Genomic DNA, 18,002 nt, shown 5'->3' with positions numbered 1-18,002 from the left:
GCCGAACACGAACACATCGAATAAAAAGTGATTGGGGATGATTGTTATGATGATAATGATTGACGCCCTTTTCCTAGGTGCCAGCGCGACAGGCTCAGACGACCGTGCTTTCAAGCAACCTCTTCCAGCGTCCTTAGAGTAGCACCAGCTGTCATCAGTGCGCCTAAATATTGTGTAAAGGTGGCGCAGGAGGAAAGCGGGGGGGGGGGGGGGGAATGAGGAAAAGGAAAAACACAGTAACCAGCAGTAACTGCCTCCATCAAGGAGGTCACCTGAACTGCTCTATGAGACAAGGACATGCATTTGGCCTAATGCGTCCGTGGATGAGTGCATGTTACTCATTCCAGTTACAAGCTCTGCGCTTATCACTGTAATAACGACAAAAAAGTGTCGTGCCCGAGCTTTCGAAGGCGTCACACAAGCTAGCTGCTCGTTCTGCGGCGCCCTGGCGTTGGTTCGAATCCAGCACAAAGCGTTTGGAAAGTTTTCCCCTTCACATAAATACATTTATAACGAAACATTTGTTGTCATTATTGGCCTTGGTTTAAGGTTCAGTTGTGGCTTTTACTTCCGCAAAATTTCTGGGCTGTGTTCGATTAGGAATGCCGAAATGTGGAGCTAATATTGAATTTCACGCCTGAAAATGCGCGTGTGTAGAAATCTCGGTGCAGGTTAAAGAACACCGGGTTGTCCACAATAACCCGAAGCTCTCCACTACGCCGTGCCTCATAGCTCACGTGTTGCTTTAGTACGGGAAAGAACATTAATCAACCATTCAGTGCAACTAAAGGGGCTCTATACCGAGCCTTGAAAGGGGGAAGTTTACGCGAATGCGGGTAGAGCACAAACATCTCAGCAAAATTACACATCCCTACACCGAATCGTCCTTGACAAACGAAGTGTAAGTAAGCTTCCCTCCGTTTATACAGCGGCTTTTCCACCCAGTGGATGCAGTCTTAGAGCAGCCACCCACGCGACCCAAGCGCCAATGGTAGTCCACGCGGATTCCAGTACGGCCCGTTAAGAGATTGAGTAGAGTGTTATGGCGGTCTGGCAAGGCGTCCGGACATGGACTTGGTAGGCGGGAGTGGTTCACAAGGTACATTTTCTGGAGACAAGAGCATCCCAGGCGAGGGAAGCGGCAAAAGGCAAATATGGTACCTCTGACTACTCCTGTTGCGCGTTTGGGAAGAGCTCTTGAGCGACGAAATCACCCGTTGAGCGAAGCCTACCGATTACTAGGCATGTCTTGTAATCGACAACGATTTGTTTGATGGCCCCTGTTAAGTCTGCGAATCTCTTCATAATAGTGAGTTTATATAGACGCAATATACAGGAAACAGACGAAGCGAATTGTTGACGCCGCTTCTGCAGTGTCCAGAGAACAAGAAATTGCCACGAATTTTTGTAGTCTGTTCATTCTTCAAAGCTGCCGCCATGCCGCTTTATCACTTTGTGGATGCAAGACGCGACCAGATTTATCTCGATTGATCACATCCAGGCGGAGCCGATTCTACGTTGATCCAGAATGATGTAGTAACTTTGCACGGCTCATCTATAAAGTTCGCTATCAGCTTTAAATTGAGCACGGCCGAGAGCAGGAAGCATTCTGTTCAACGACCGCCAAGCACGCTTGTTGCTACGCCGCCACCGAGTGATTCAATCCATTGTGGGCGCAAGTCAGCCCAAATAAAGTTTTGTTTAGACGCCATTTTTGCTTTTTCTGCTCTCCGGATTACAGTCACCACTTCGTGACATGTGGTGGAGGTGCGAGGTGGCCGTCTATGTACCGGACACCCCCTTCAAGTCGTTACGCCAGCCCTCTGCGCTTCGCACCGGAGTACGAGCCCCCAATTCGCTGAACCAGCCGACATCTCCAAAGATAGCAGCCTGAGTTCGGGACCCTGCCGGACCGCACCCAACAACGAAAAGACGCAGTTACGAGCACCACAACTTCGCCAAAGATGTCGACCCCAATCATACTGCAGCAAAACTTCTATTTGGGCTAGTTGGTGCATTTTTTAACCAAGGGAACGGAGCAGCGCAAAAACAAGCAAGCACACAAGAAGGACAAGACACGAGACGAGCGCTGCAGCAGCCGCGGGTGTCGCCAACTTTCAATGAATCCCTAAGCGAAGACCCCGAAGAATGGTTGGACCAATCTGAGCGCGTAGTGTCATTCAACAATTGTGATGATGCGGCGAACATTGGAGACATTTTTCTCACTGAACGGCTCAGCACGCACGTGGCATGAAACCGACGGGTCTTCCCTAATGATATGGGGGCTATTCAAGAGAGAACTTTTGAAGAAATTCACCAGTGTCGTCAGGAAAGAAATAGCCGATCGACTCCTCGAGTCTAGCAGCTTCCGAACGAGCCCGTACGCGGTTACGTCGAAGAAATGAAGCGCCTCTTCAGCCGCGGTGATCCCGATATGACTGAGGAAAAGGAAGTTCATATTTCAATGCGCGGCGTCAAAGAACAACTCTTTGCCAGCCTCGTCCGCCAATTCAAGCGAGAGGCTTACACCATCGAGAAGACCATCGACGTCCGGACTCGGCAGTATACAACCGCCCTTCTTATGTCTCTGCATTTCTTCCGGACACTATGACCACCCCCAGTGAAAGCATGCGGGAAGTTATCCGAGAAATCGTCCGCGAGGAGCTACGCCGACTACTGCCATCCTCCCCACAGCCGCAAGCAGCGAATTATGGATGTGGTACGGGGGGAAGTGCAACAGGCTTGGCACCCCGACAGCCACAGAACCCCAGGCCATGACCTAAGCCACTGCAGTACGCACTCCTCAGCCTCAATGACACCCCTTACGCCCTCTCCGATGTGAACCACTTGTTCAGGAACGCCGCCTCCCTGCTCCCGCCCACCCAGTCTACGAGTGAAGCTTAAGCCCAAGGAAATGCTATGCCTGGAGGACTTCCGACAAACGGACGTTGTGCTTCCATTGTGGTGAGGCCGGCTATATTCTTCGTCACTGCCCGTATCGACGTATCGGTCTTCGTGGATTTGCCGCTGACGCACCACGACCACGCTTCGGTCAACATTCTCAAGAAATCTACGAGAACCTGCGTCGAGAGGAGCACGCGCCGAACCGCCTTTCACGTTCACCATCGCCGTCAGCCTCGCGCTTTGCGTCGCCCCAACGCAGCTACGCAGCCGCGGTACGAGGAAGGTCTCCCAGCCCCCGTAAAGAAAACTAAAGACAGCAACCTCTGGAGGTGAGGTTGCTAACGAGCGAAACGTCGAAGATCCTCCAACGACCATGCCGCATGAAGCCGCCGCCCACAACACGCCGACGCCGCATACAATGACAACCTCGACTACGACGCGAACTGCCTTCAAAACGACGCCCCCACCCAGAAAATACATAACTTCACCAGCGAAAGCACGAGACACCAGGAGAAGAACACAGGACAACGCGAGACTAACAACTCAGTTGTTAGTCCAGCGTTGTCCTGTGCTCTTCTTCTCCTGGTGTCTCGTGCTTTCGCTGGTGCAGTTATGTCTGAAATACACCAACTAGCCCACATGGTTACCTATTACACCCAGAAAAGCTTCGACGACACGATCTACTCACGATTCACATACCCGACGAAGCCGTGACCCGACACCGAGGACGACGTGCAACGCACGAGCCAGGACATCCGACTTAGAAGTGGCTATCGACGCCCGGAAAGTTACCGCTCTAGTCGACACGGGTGCCAATTATTCGCTGATGAATGGAACATTCGCCGCGCAATTAAGGAATGTCACGACCGCCTGGGACTGCCCGCAAATTCGCATCGCCGGAGGCCACTTCATTATGCCATCGGGGCTATTCACAGCTCGAGTGACCATCAAGGGACATAGCTATCCTGCGACCTTCGTAGTTAAAGCAATGTTCCCGCGACGTGATATTCGGCATCGATTTCCTTAGTGAGCATCAGGCGATCATCGGCCTGCGTTTCAAGCTCATCGCGCTTTCGACGGACGAAGCCATCCCTTCAATTACGACCATGGAGCAGCATGTTGCCCTGAGTGTCCTGGATGAACAAGTGAGCGTCTCACCCCGATCAAGCGTCATGGACACCCTAAGTGCCACGGATGCCAAGAATATGAAAGCTCTCATCGAGGGGAACACGGCGTTGCTTCTAGACTGAGGAATCAGCATCGCAAGAGGCATTGCACATTTCCGCAATGGCCAAGCCAAAGTACTGCTGACTAACTTCAGCGAAGAATATCACATTAACAGAGAAACGACGATTGCTTTCTTCGACGAAATATCCGACGTACGAGACTCCTTCGCCCTATCCCACCCATCCGCAGAAGATTCGCCTGACCAAGAGAACTCGTCCACTTTCGACATCAACCCAGCCCTGCCCTGGAACAGACAAGACCAGATCCGCAATCTGCTTCTGAGCTACAGTGAGTGTTTTTCGACATCGCCGAAGGTCCGACAAACGCGGACTGCCAAGCATCGCATTGTAACCGACCAGCACGCCCGACCTCTCCGCCAAATCCCCTACCGTGTGTCGCGGCGAGAACGACAAGCCACCCGGGACGAAGTGGAAGAAATGCTTCTCGACGACGTCATCCAGCCTTCAATGAGCCCCAGGGAGGCACCGGTTGTTCTAGTGAGAAAGAAAGACGGCGCCCTTCATTCTGCGTCGATTACCGCCGCTTGAACAACATAATGAAGAAGGACGTCTACCCCCCCCCCCCCCCCCCCCCCCCCCTTCATCGACGACACACTGGACCGGCTCTGCAACGCCAAGCATTTCTCATCGATGGACCTCAAGAGCGGATACTGGCAAATTGAGGTCGATGAAAGAGACCGCGAGAAGAACGCATTCATCACTCCGGGTGGCCTCTTCGAGTTCAAGGTGATGTCTTTTGGTCTCTGTTCCGCACCAGCGACGTTTCAGCGAGTAATGGATACGGTGCTGGCAGGCCCCAGATTTCAAATTTTTCTAGTACATTTAGACGACGTCGCTGTCTTCGCCTTGAACTTTGAAGACCATCTAAAAAGGCTTCCAAGAGTACTAGAGACAATCAAGTCGTCAGGCCTAACCTTGAAACCAGAGAAATGCCACTTTGCCTATGAAGAGCTGCTGTTTCTAGGCTACATCGTTAGCCAGGAGGGAGTACGCACAGACCCGTAGAAAACAGCTGCTATCGCACTGTTTTCAGCACCGGCCGATGAGAAAGCTGTGCGCAGATTCCTCGGACTGTGCGCGTATTACCGACGATTTTTCAGGAATTCTTCGCGCATCGCCGAGCCTCTGACCCAACTGACGAAGGCATACGTGCCATTTAAATGGGAAGTGCCGCAAGCAGAAGCCTTCAAGGAAACTCAACGTCGTTTACAGTCCCCACCAATCCTCGCGCACTTTGGTGAAAACGCCGAGACTGAAATTCATATCGACATAAGCAGCGTGGGCCTAGGCGCCGTCCTCGTTCAGAAAACTGACAGAATGGAGAAAGTAATCCCATACGCTAGCCGTTCCCTGTCCAAGGCCGAGCCTAACTATTCGGCAACTGAGAAGGAGTGCCTTGCCGTAATCTGGGCTGCGTCGAAATTCCGCCCCTACCTGTACGGACGACCGTTCAAGGTGGTAAACGATCGCCAAGCACTGTGTTGGCTTGCCAGTTTGAAGGATCCCTCTGGCTGCCTCGCTCGATGGAGCCTGATTCTCCAGGAGTTTGACGTCACAGTCGTTTACAAGCCCGGGCGCAAGCACTTTGATGCCGATTGTCTGTCACGAGCTAAGCCCGTTATACTAGTAGAACGGGCAGGGACACTTTGTTTTTGTTCTTTTTATCGTCTCACAATAACTTTTGTCTGTCACGAGCCCCTGTAGATACAACGCCGCCGGACGACAATGAGGATGCTTTCGTGGGACACGTCAGCTCCAGCTCTTTTGCATAGCAGCAACGCGTGGACCCCCGACCTAAAACGCCTCGTAGAGTACATAGCAGGCAACGTTTCTTCACCCCCCCCCCCCCCCCGGTCTCGTTCTAGCGGGTATTGTCTTCGCTCTGTGTACAGAATGAGTCCTCGTGAAGAACTTCGCAGCGAACAAAACAGCCTGCCTCCTTGTTGTACGTGCAAATCTGCGCGGAGAAGTTCTGCAGACTTCACACGACGAGCCGACAGCTGGACATCTCGGGTTTTCTCGCTCTCTCCGCCGAATTCAAGTGTACTACTGGCCTCGACTGTTTGCCGATGTCGCACATTATGTGGAAACCTGCCGAGATTTTCAGCATCAAAAGGCTCTTCCCAACCGACCAGCAGGATTTCAGAATCCCATTGAACCCCCTCAAAGCCCTTTCAGCAGATCGGCATAGACTTGATTGGCCCTTTCCAAAAGTCATCGTCTGGAAATAAGTGGATCGTCATAGCGACCGACTACCTGATGCGCTGCGCCGAGGCAAAATCCCTACCGAACGGACCAGCAGCAGAAGTCGCCAATTTTTTCGTGGTGTACATTCTTCTGCAACACGGCGCCCCCGGTGTGCTCATCACGGACAGAGGAGCACCATTCACGGCGGAACTGACGCAAGCCATCCTGACTTACAGCCAAACCAGCCACCGGAGGACAACTGCATACCATCCGCAGACCAACAGACTGACCGAGCGCCTGAACAAAACCATCGCCGATATGCTCGCCATGTATGTCGATGCCGAACGCAAGACCTGGGACATCATCCTGTCTTACGTCGTCTTCGCCTACAACACCGCAGTGCAGGAGACCACCCAGATGACTCCTTTTAGGCTCGTCCATGGCAGGGAGACCGCGACCACGCTAGACGCCATGCTCCCAAACATCATCGATGAAGATAACGTCGATGTCGCCGCCCGTACAAGGCCCGTTTCGGCCCGTACAAGGTTCTTCGTCGGCTAGGTGAACTGTACTATGAAGTCGTCCCTGACGAAATGACTGCATCCCAGCGACGCCGCGTACGGCCAGAAGTTGTACGTGTCGCCCGTCTAAAGCCCTATTGTGCGCGCTAAATAAAATTAAGAACGCTGTGTTTCCACACTCTACGTTTTAGCACAATCCGTTTTGTTTCTAGTCGCTTTGTGTTTTAAAGCATCGGGTCGATGGTTCTTTGAGAGGGGAGTAATGCCGCGAATCTGCAGTGTTTGTTCATTCTTCAAAGTTGCCTGCACGCCGCTTTATCGCTTTGTTTGAGTTGCAAGACACGACCAGATTTATCTCAACTGATCGCATCGAGGCGGAGCCGATTCTACGCGTTTCCAGAATGTTGTAGCAACTTTTCACACGGCCGAGAGCGGCGGGGATTCTGTTCGACGGCCGCCGAGCACGCTTACCGCTTCGCCGCCGCCGAGTGATTCAGTCCATTGTGGGCGCAATTCAGCCCCAAATGATAATAATAATAATAATAATAATAATAATAATAATAATAATAATAATAATAATAATAATAATAATAATAATAATAATAATAATAATAATAATAATAATAATAATAATAATAATAATTGGTTTTTGGGGAAAGGAAATGGCGCAGTATCTGTCTCATATATCGTTGGACACCTGAACCGCGCCGTAAGGAAAGGGATAAAGGAGGGAGTGAAATAAGAAAGGAAGAAGAGGTGCCGTAGTGGAGGGCTCCGGAATAATTTCGACCACCTGGGGATCTTTAACGTGCACTGACATCGCACAGCACACGGGCGCCTTGGCGTTTTTCCTCCATAAAAACGCAGCCGCCGCGATCGGGTTCGAACCCGGGAACTCCGGATCAGTAGTCGAGCGCCCTAACCACTTAGCCACCGCGGCGGGTAAGCCCCAAATAAAGGTTTTGTTTCGACACCATTTTCGCTCTTTATGCTCCCCGGATTGCAGTTACCACTTCGTGGCAATATATTGCCGGTAACTTTATGTCAGAATTCCAGTTAAAGCCACGACTGGTGCAAGTCATGAATGAGCCGACAATCTTACGTGTATCGCTGTGCCATTAAAGAACCCACGTTTCTTTTCCTTTCTTTTTTCTTTTTGGCTGCTGTTACAGCTCCAGTGCTCGCCTGGTGGCTGCAAAGCAGCCGCAGGAATAAGCGATGTTTCCGTCGCAGTGCGAAGCCAAATAGGGTATGAAAAACTCGCTTTCGGCATCGAAGAACGAGAACTAGTGATAGCGCACTTCAGTAGACTCGCTTTCCTGCGGTAGAAGTGTCTGTGTGTGTGTACGGGGGAGGGAGTTGAGTGCTGTCCTCTGAACGCAGCTGGAACCGCGAGCGGGAGCAGCGAAGTTGGAAACACAAACTGTGTCGGGCGCAGTATTTCACGGCGCGTCGTTTTATCTAGCAGAATTGCTTGCCTACAGTCGCCCAGTGTCGCAGCTGCGAACAAGCGGTTCCCGGGCTCGCCTCATGTAGGACCCAGCGCATGTAATTGAACCGTGCGCTACGCAAAGCTTTGTTCGTGTGCTACACACGGAGGCCATCGGAAAAGCAGGTTATGCGCCTACTCTTTTGACGGGAGGCCGTAAATAGCGCCAGTCAATTCTCACGTTGCATTCAGAGCGGCTAAGAACCTGTCTGTCGCTGGCTTGTTTCAGCGGCGCTCGACTTTGGAGCGACGCGCAGTTTTTTACGCTTCCCTCGTGAGAGCACTCGTTTCAGGGACGTTTCGCCGCGCATGGAAAGTGGTCGCGAAGGAAGACGAGAGCGCGAATGCTCTGTCGGCTGCGTGGGAAAACGGCGGGACGCCCGACTCACCAGACGCTGCCAGCAAATTGCGGTCTGCCACCGTTGACCGGGAACCTTATGTCCAGCAACTGTCCTCCGTTGTCCGTGTGCACCGAGGGGAAGTTAGTGACGACCCGGCAGGGTATCCCCAAGGCGCGAAGCACTGGAAACAGTGCCGCAAAAATGTCAACACCATTGGAGCCACCAATTTTAAATGGTCGTCTTCCGAGAGAGCATTTTTCTGCCGCTAAATCTGGCCCAGATTCGTCTTGGTCATTGCCACCGTAATCCCGACTATACGTCCACTGCAGGACACTGGCCTCTCCCATTCGTAACTCCAAATAATCCCGTCGTGCGCCAGCTGCGGCCAACTCATCTCCAAAAACTTGTTATCTAATTCACCAAGCTCAGTTTCTGCTGCCCCTTGCGACATATACCTTCTCCCGGAACCGACTGCATTGCCCAAAGGGACCATCCGTTATCTTTTCTTCGCATTACATGCGCTGTTCATGAACCTTTCTTCGCCTTGAGTTGTTTCTAGCTCGGATATCATTCACTCATGCTTGTTCCCTAACTCACAGTGCTCTCTTCCTGTCTCTTAAAGTTACCCCTACAATTTTTCTTTCAATACCTAGTTACATTGTCTTCAATCAATTTCATGCCTTTTCGTTACAATCCACGTTTCTGTCCAATAGATGGATATTGGCAAGCTATTATATAGTTTCCATTTGAGGGAGATTGGTAAGCTGCTATTAAACGAACAGATAGTACCTGCCAAATTCACTTCACCCGATTCCTGTCATTCTATCTATTTTATTCTTATAGTCTGAATCTGCGGTCATTACTTACCCTCTAGGCTGATGCACTGCATTCGCTTACCGCTCTCAATACCTCACTGCCCATTGTTATCTGTTAGTATCTTCCCAGTCTGTTGAAACATGCTAAATGCGTAATCAATTAATTTTTAGGACTTGCAGAGCACTTGCTTTCCTCCCAACTATGATAATGATAGCAGTAAAGATAATGACACCAGAAGGGGTATAAAACAATCGTCTGTGCTAGAACTCAACAATAAGTCAGGGAAAACACGAATAACAGCAGAAACGCTAGGAACAGCACTAGTAGCCGCAACAACAGCGGCAACGGCAGCAACCACAAAAAGGAAAGGTAATAAACCCTCCCTTCTGCCGCAAAACTGTTAGATCTGTACACTACACTCATGCAAACAATTTGTTGGAGTAATTTAGCGGTGTTGGGCGCGGTAAGGGGCATCTTCGATTTATATCTCCGCACAGTGAGCATCTGCCGGAGCCCTTGCGCGCAGTTTCCAGGGGCGGGTAAATGATCAAGTTCTGCTCACTCAAGCCATTCGAGTGCAAAACGGTTCATCATGGTTCCCTTCCACCACTTATAGCCAGCCATGGTCTCCTGATCTTACAGAGGCTTTGGCTCAGGACCATCTGTTTTAATCGCAGGAATTCTCAAGCGCGCAACATTGTGCAAACTGCGACAAGGGCAGGAGCATCGCCTTACGAGTGTTGAGGACCGCGGCGAACACGAAGCACTGGCCGTAGAGCACCGTGTTTCCACCCATCTCCATGTATTGGTTGAGAATGGCGGAGGTTGAACTCCAGGCGAACGGATGGACGCCGTCGCTGTAGGGTGGGTTCCACCTGCCTTGAACCACTCCGTTGTTGTCTTTAGAGTTGACCTGTGCTCCAGGAACACGCATTCCGACATTCGCGTCGCATCCGGAGACCCGTGATATCACTGTGACAGAGGCTACACTGCGCTTATCGAGGCGAAGCCAAATATTCCGCGCACAACAAATGCCTCATTTAGCATTTATCGGCAGTCAATGAGAGAACGCTAAGTAGCTGTCGCAAATTACAAATAATCGTAGTATTAGCTGCAATACCCCGCATTACAGTATTAGTATTCGAATGGCACCTTTGTTTGCCCATTAGTGGTCACGTTTGGCTTCGTCGTTTTCTTGAAGCACCGAGTATATAGGAAGACGGTCAGGCTACTCTACTAACTAGGCTTTTCTGTCTTTTTTGAGCCATTTTTAGCTCGCGCTGTCCCTTTCAAAGTGTTCTGTGCTGATCGTTTTTATTGGTTTTGGATTTGTAATTCATAAAGAATTTAGGCACATTTTCACCTTATATCTCTGCAGTTGGCACCACGAACACAGCGAGTCTCGAAGCAGCAAGGCCTATAAAATAAGTGGGCTAAATTCTCCAGCCTCCATCATTACTTCTGCCTCTCTGAAGATGAACCAGGCATGAACGCGTGCACGCACGTAGAAATGCCGTGTAGCTGATAAACTCGAAACAGAAAGGAATATAAAGGGTGTAAACTGCCCGCTAACACACTTTGTTTTTTTTTTATAAAGGTGAGTGAGCTAGAGGACAGCTTACTTCCTTTTTACTCCCATGAGGGTGTACTCGTGTTTAGGGTGCAGCATGAAGGCAGCGACAATCATTTTCCGCAGATGCCAAAAAGAAACAGTAAGATGCAATGCTTTTTATTTTGAAAAATAAGTCGTTATTAGGCCTTGAGTTTCTCTACTTTGAAATCCACAGATGAATTTTCTGATTGTTCGCGTGTTTGTGTGCTTGTATACACTCCTATTACGCTCAGAACTCAGCGTTATGTTCCGCTTTGGGGAATCCTTTAAAATATTACTGACATTAAGAAGCACACTAGGAGAGATTAGATGCTGTGGTAAACAGGACACGCTAAATTAAAAATGCAGTACAAATGCCTAACATGCGGCTAAGATAAATAAGCCACTATTGCTGCGCTTCATTAAAACATAGTGCAACCTCACGTGCGGCTCTTATATGCCGGCTGATTTTCGAGGGCTTTTAATAGCAGTATATGAAGCCGCGGTTCCGCTCACTGTCGCCAGATAACAAGAAAGCCGCTCACCCCGGAGGCCAGCTTCCGCGACACTGCTATGGGGTTTCCCCTCTCCGATGCAGGCAGCTCGGAAATCTTCAGGAGGAATTCGGCACTGGGCAGGGAAGACTTCTCAAACTGAAACGAAAAGACGACAAGGCATGTCCGGCAGGGTGCTTCTCTTCAAGTGCTGTACGTCATGCTTTTGATCGGCATGCACACATGGACACACAGGCATGGAAAAACATTCAGCCATTTTCTGCATCAAACGCAAACAAAGCTTTGTCGGCGTAATTTTGGCCGTCGGGCCTGAGACATGTAGTAGGTAATTCATATTTGAAACGAAGCGGCAAATGCCTCTCAAAGCTGGCCTTCCAACGAATCGCGTCAGCCTAATGCGTGACGTCGTGGTATAATCCTGTTAATCCGTCCTTAATCCTTTTGTTCCTGCGCTAACAAGTGTAATGTGAATAACCACGATGTCATGAGATTAGGTCGACTCCATCGGCTGGAGGACCTCCTTCGAAGAGCATTGGCCGCTTCTTTCTTGAGTTCTATCCGACTACATGGTAAGCCGCTTTAGGGGTAAGCGCTAAGTCTGGCGAAGATTAAACTTTCTAGAATTCTATACCACGACTCAAAGCAAAAGCAAAAAAAGAGATAAAAAATAACGTTCAATTCCGGCCTTGAATGCGAATATTTTATTCGACTGGGAGTGAATTACCCTTAGAGTTTGTTTTTTGTCTATAAATTACTAAAGCAAAGAGCTCATCTCTTTCTTGTAACACAATTACCGCCCGTATGTGTTTCACTCCAAGGCATTGCAAAGGTTTCAAAATTATCGGGTCCGAAAATATTTTCAAATAAGAAAGATTTACACGTAAGCGAAAGTGTACCGAGGCTTGCCCACCTGTCCGTAATACCATTCCTTCGCCACTGGTCCGTACACCTGCCCGTGAAAAATGATGCCTCGGTCTTGCATAACGTAGAAGCTCCGCTGGTGATCGTTTTCCATGAACACCAGATCTCCTGCAAGGTTTGCTTTGTCACTGTTGGGCTTGGCAAAGGGGAGCATATTTTGAGTGTGTGCACGTGTGAGTGAGAGAGAGAGTGACAACTTACCAATGCACCTCTTGCAGCCCTTCACAAATACCGAGCTAAGAATACAAGGAAAATTTAGTTAAAAGCAACATTGGAACAAATAATATAGCACTTCGCTAAGCTCTTAGAGACGGTGACGATATGTCCGTATTATTAACACAGTGCGGGCGAGTAGGTACAGGGTAGTAGTTGTACAAGGCGGACCCGATTCAACCCGCGTGCGTTTACATGAGCCACGCACTAGTATTTTTTTATGGGGGTTAACGTCACAGACGGCCCACGCTGTGAGGGACACCGTAGTGGAGGGCTCTGGATTTCACCCACCTCGGGTTCTTTTAACCTGCACTGGCATCGCACAGTACACAGACCTATAGCATTTCGCCTCCATAAAAATGCGACCGCCTCGGCCAGGATCGAACCCGCGCCTTTCGGGTCAGCAGCCGAGTGCCATAACCACTGAGCCACCGCGGCGGCTCAACGCACGAGTAATGTGAGGCGCACTGTGATAAGAGAGCTGTTGCGACAGCAGCGATCACAGTGCTAAAATACATCGAAACGCCGACATAATGGCTGACTGCAAAATTTCTGTCCAATTTAACGTAATACACTTAGAAAAAAACCGAACTATTTTTACTGAGCCTATGAATAGCTTACACACGCGATATTGCCAACAAACGAAACTGCAAGGTTTTGTAGCGAAAGCTGCACCAGGCTAGTAGAAGCGAGTTTCGCTGTGCCAATCCGAGGCCACAGCTGCGCATGCGCCGTAACCATGGCAACCAGCTGCGCCGTTCCACAGGTGTTCCGCCGCTGCTCCGCACTGCGCCTTTCCGCAAAAACATGCATGGAAAAAATCTGTGTGAGGCCTTTGAGCCTTTATTTCAGGCATGTGCTCTACATGGCTGAGGAGAAGGGAGGGAAAAGCCGTAATACAATGGCTTGACGCTCCTGTCTTCTCCCGAAATGCATCTGCTCAGTGTTCATGATGATGGGTTAGATGGCAGAGTGTGTTCTTACGCAAGTCAATGATTTCTCCCAAGAACTGCACTCTGTTTTGCAGTTGGCATAGACGGAAAAACTAAAAACTCGCAATTTTCATTGCTATTTTCGGTATATAACGGGCCAGAAGGTGACATGAAAGGCGCTTATGCTATTGATGTTGGCCCGTTTTTTGTTTCCGCAGTTCTAGAAGAATATTATTGTTAGTTACTCTGCTGTTGCCCCAGATGTAGTTGCGGTTTAAGATGTGGGATTCCAATAGCTCGCAATGCAGGAGAAGCGTTTTCCTCTCAAGTAGCATATATTGGAATTTTTTGAGGATCCCTACGGTACGAGCGAGCTTATTTTCTCAGAAAATAAAGAAAGCACATTCCGAGAAAAAGCTACGGGCTCGCAGTGCACACAATGTATGTACACAAGGTTGTACAAAGCACCTTAAAGAGTTAAGCTGCACAGGGTGATGTTCTACGTCCGTGCTGCCTTGCCTAATTTTTAACATTTCCATCTTTTTCCTTCTTCTTGCACATTGCCCCTACTGCAGGACAAACAGGTGCAGATCCACAGCTCTGGAAAAAGTCCTGCAGCCCTGCACCTGAGCCAATTATAATATGCGCGCTGAGAAGTGCACGGGCGACTGGCTTATCTGTACGGAACGGACGCCGCGGAGGACGCGTGTGCTACCTTTTGGTCTTCTGAGGTGCTTTTACCGTTGATTGGGCTCCACCCGGCCGAGAGAGCCCACGCTGCGCCCTTTCATCCGTGCAGAGCGAATGCTCACCATTGTGCCAAGGGTTGAACAAGATGTAGATGGACTCTCTGGCCCGGACGTGCTGCCCGTCAGCGCCGATGGTGAGCAGCCAGCGGCCCACGCCCGCCGTGACCGGAATGCCTACCTCCAGCAGGCGGGCCGGGCCTTCCTGCTGCTTGAGCGCCAGCGTCCATTGCATCTGGCCCGGAGCGGGGTGCGAGGATGCGGTGTGCGGGTCTGCGGGCACCGCCAGCTGCACAAGGCTGCCGTCTCCGGCTTGCGGGTTCTCGCCTGCACGCGTTGCGGGTGGCACTCTCTAGCGGTGCTGCATTGCTCGCCAGTGTATTGGTGACCCCTTTTTCAGTGGCAGCCCATGCTTGTTGCTCGAGCAGACAGGGTATAAATTGATGCCTTGTGACGCTGGTGGTCAGTGGTGCGGTATTACTACCTCGTTGGTTGCCATGTTTCCTAAGGCCAGCGCAAAGAAAATGACAGACAAGTGAGGAGACGAATGAGCAGACGGAAGTTCCGCCAACCTTACTTATTCAGTGTTTTTCCTGCGCCAGTGTTTGGTGTAACGTCGTCGTGAAATTAATTTTGTCGTAAGGCGTGCCACTGCAAACCAAATTTTTTTAATTGGAAGCCACATTTCCCTTTTAGCAGTTCAGAGAAACAAAACATAGAGAGAGGGAGCGAGAGAGCCTAGTTGAATAATAAGAGGAAAAGCGCTATATTCACGAGCCTCGTAGTTTTCCACCTTATGTGTCATCGCCTGTGTGCTCCTTGCACGTTGAGTGGAACGGGAGCCAAGAGGCTTTAGCACATGCAAGGCAGGCTAACAAAAAGGCAAAATCAAAAGCGAGTACGGCGTTTACAGGTGACACTTCGAAAGGCGTTTATGGTCAAAGAGCCGGTCAGTACGACAAAATTTACCAATAGCTACACCCATTTAAGTGCGGTCTTTACGATACCTAGGCTAAGGATGATGGTGAGTGTCGAGGCTGAACTGGTGACGGCGAGTCTGAAGGCGAAACCTCGTCGCACCACGAGCGATGGCGTGTTCCCGCGGAGGATCTTGAACGGCTCCGTGTGGTGTGTGGCAGCGTTCTCCTCCATGAACAGATTGAGGCTGCTCACGATGCCGCCTCCATCTTGACCTGCGGCACCATTACGACAGGTTGTGAGGAGCCTGGAGCGCCTCTGCACTCGTCACTGTTTCGTTTGTTCGTTTTATGCTTACTCTGCCCCACACTGGGTGGTCATCTGCGCAGTGTGAAACAGATACCGCTGTTAGCTTAGGTCACAGGGAGTAGCGGACAGTACGGCATACTCCACGCATAGATTGGTACGGATAAGTCTACACTACTGCAAGCGTTACTTCCTTGACTGGCGCATCAGCGGTGGCCAGTAATGAGCGCTAGCGTAATGCTAGCCAAGTCGTGACAGCTAACTATAGAACGCTGTTTACGCAAGAAAGCCACTTATGTAAAATATGTCTTGTCAGTACCTCTTGTTTTTTGATTGAGCTATCATGCACCTCTGTCGCGTCAGAAGCGGATGCTGCATCCAATCATCGAACAATTTCAAGGCCGGTGCGTTTGCCACAAGAGTTTTCCGCTACGACGCAATGGCGAAGAAAGAGTAGCTTCACTATCCGTTCTTATTTTACTTACTTCTTTAAACCTGCATCTTGAAAAACGTCGTGCGAGTTTTGTCCTGACAGGAGCTAGGTCAATGACAAGATTTCCGCCACTGCCTTATAATAACTGTTAACTCTGCACTTGTTAAATAGAGAATTTATTTTGTATTCCTTCAGGCGTTAAGGTATTTATTTACACGAAAGACGGCAGCGCACTGAATCTGCGATGATACGGTATTTTTGACGGAAGCTTCTTTCAGACCTCTCCGTTCACTGCGCGAGTCTGACGGCGACTGCGATCTGTTCCCTCACCGCCAAAGCGGTGTCGAATTTCCGTGAAAAATATTCGTAGTTCTTACGCAAACAATAGCGAACGCAGCAAGGACGCAGAGGAAAGAAAATCCAAGTCATGACATTATTTGGTCACTACAGTTTTGGCACCATGAACTGTCATCAGTGAGCTAGAGATACGAAATATTCGCAGTGACAAAACTTTAAAACATGGCTGAGAAAACACCGAGGGTTTTGCTTGAGGTACGCACGTCTGGCCAGAACGGCTAACAACCAAGGACAAAGTGCATAGATGTGCTTATAAATAAAAAAATACACTGCACAGAGATAGAAAACTCAACTGTGGCGTATGGAGGACAGGTGCGAGCAAAAAGATTGTTTTCCTTTGCATTGAACTCGGAAAGACTTCCAAGAGATGATGCGTATGCAGGAAGCTCCTTTAAAGAAAAAGGCAAAACACGCTTCTCACTCATACAAAGACAGTGTTCGCTGAATGAAGTGTTCCAGTGTTTCTGCACATTACCTATTCATCGGCCGTCAGACGGCTGAAGCTGTTTTTGGGTTACTCTGCTTTCTTCCTGTTGAATAATAATAATGATAGTACTGCTAGCCCTGCTTGAGCGGCAGGTAAAAAAGGTGGGAAAGTGAAGGTCGGTCAGCGAATGTATGCGGAAGAAAATCCTCTTGGTCAGTGGCGAAAACGGTGCTTGTGCCAAGGGTGGTATGGCCTCCGCGCCCACAGAACTGCGGCTGCCTACTCGCAGTGCAAATGCACCATACGTACCCGACACCACGGCGGACCACCACAACCAGCACAGGAAGCCCGCAAGCAGGGCAGCCAGCCTGGGCACACGGGGCATCGCCGGACGCTGTCGCTCACAATGTCTTCGGAGGGGTGTATCATGCCTATCGCGAGGCCATCATTGGCACGGGCCTTCAGCGCGGGCGTCTTGTCGGCGGCGGTGGTACCTGCGCGGAGGCTGGACAGTCCAGGCCAGGCGGGGCTAGGGGTGCACTCGAGGCCCGCGTACGCGCCTGACACCGCCGAGTTGGGGAGCGCCTCAGCCGCAGGCTGCTTTCATTCCCGAGGGCTGGCAGTCGCGGTTCCACCGGCAGCGGGTCCCTCCGGTCGGTCTGCCGGAGGCAATCTGTTCGCCGTCGATCGGCGTCGCCTGGCGTTCTCAATTCTTCGAAGGCGTTGACGTTTAGGCGAAATATATTTCGTGCCGGTGCGTTCGGGAAAGGAGGATGCATCGCTTTCGGCGGTTCTTGTTTCCGCGGAGGCGACCGGGTGCCTGCAGCTGCTGCTGCTGGTTCGGGTGCCGGCCCGTTGATCGAAAGAGTGTTTGTTTATTTTTGCATTCTCGAAAACGCTCATTCCGAGAGGATATCAGGTCGAGAGGCAGAAAGGGAAAGTTTAGTATTTTCGGCGGACGATTTCTTGCTTCCCCAGAGCGGGCGTTGCTCAATTGATGTCTGGCCGTATTGAATTTCTCCGGCCGCCCATTGAAGCGCAGCGCGCCGACGCTGAATCGTCACTTGATTGAAGACGACGAGGCGGCTGTAGATCACTCTGACGGCTCCACAAAGAGCGGCGCGTCACGCGCGCCGTG

General features: G+C 50.4%; 1 protein-coding gene across 1 annotated transcript in view; it reads right to left on the bottom strand.

Moving 5' to 3' along the window:
* The window catches only part of LOC144135608 (hemocyte protein-glutamine gamma-glutamyltransferase-like), a 33,207-nt gene extending 15,609 nt beyond the window's left edge, over positions 1 to 17,598 (bottom strand). Inside the window, exons 1-7 of the mRNA XM_077668204.1 lie at positions 17,174 to 17,598; positions 15,431 to 15,616; positions 14,490 to 14,750; positions 12,522 to 12,640; positions 11,642 to 11,749; positions 10,241 to 10,418; positions 8,738 to 8,870 (exon numbers count right to left, since the gene is read on the bottom strand). Coding sequence (XP_077524330.1) covers positions 8,738 to 8,870; positions 10,241 to 10,418; positions 11,642 to 11,749; positions 12,522 to 12,640; positions 14,490 to 14,750; positions 15,431 to 15,616; positions 17,174 to 17,249 — 1,061 coding nt within the window. The 5' untranslated portion in view covers positions 17,250 to 17,598. The remainder of the gene's footprint in view (positions 1 to 8,737; positions 8,871 to 10,240; positions 10,419 to 11,641; positions 11,750 to 12,521; positions 12,641 to 14,489; positions 14,751 to 15,430; positions 15,617 to 17,173) is intronic.
* Between the last annotated feature and the right edge of the window lie 404 nt (positions 17,599 to 18,002).

This window comes from Amblyomma americanum, chromosome 1 (genome assembly GCF_052857255.1).
Source record: "Amblyomma americanum isolate KBUSLIRL-KWMA chromosome 1, ASM5285725v1, whole genome shotgun sequence".
Taxonomy (NCBI): Eukaryota; Metazoa; Arthropoda; class Arachnida; order Ixodida; family Ixodidae; genus Amblyomma; species Amblyomma americanum.
Note: the sequence above shows the minus strand (reverse complement) of the source record. Positions and strands in the feature narration are given on the sequence as shown.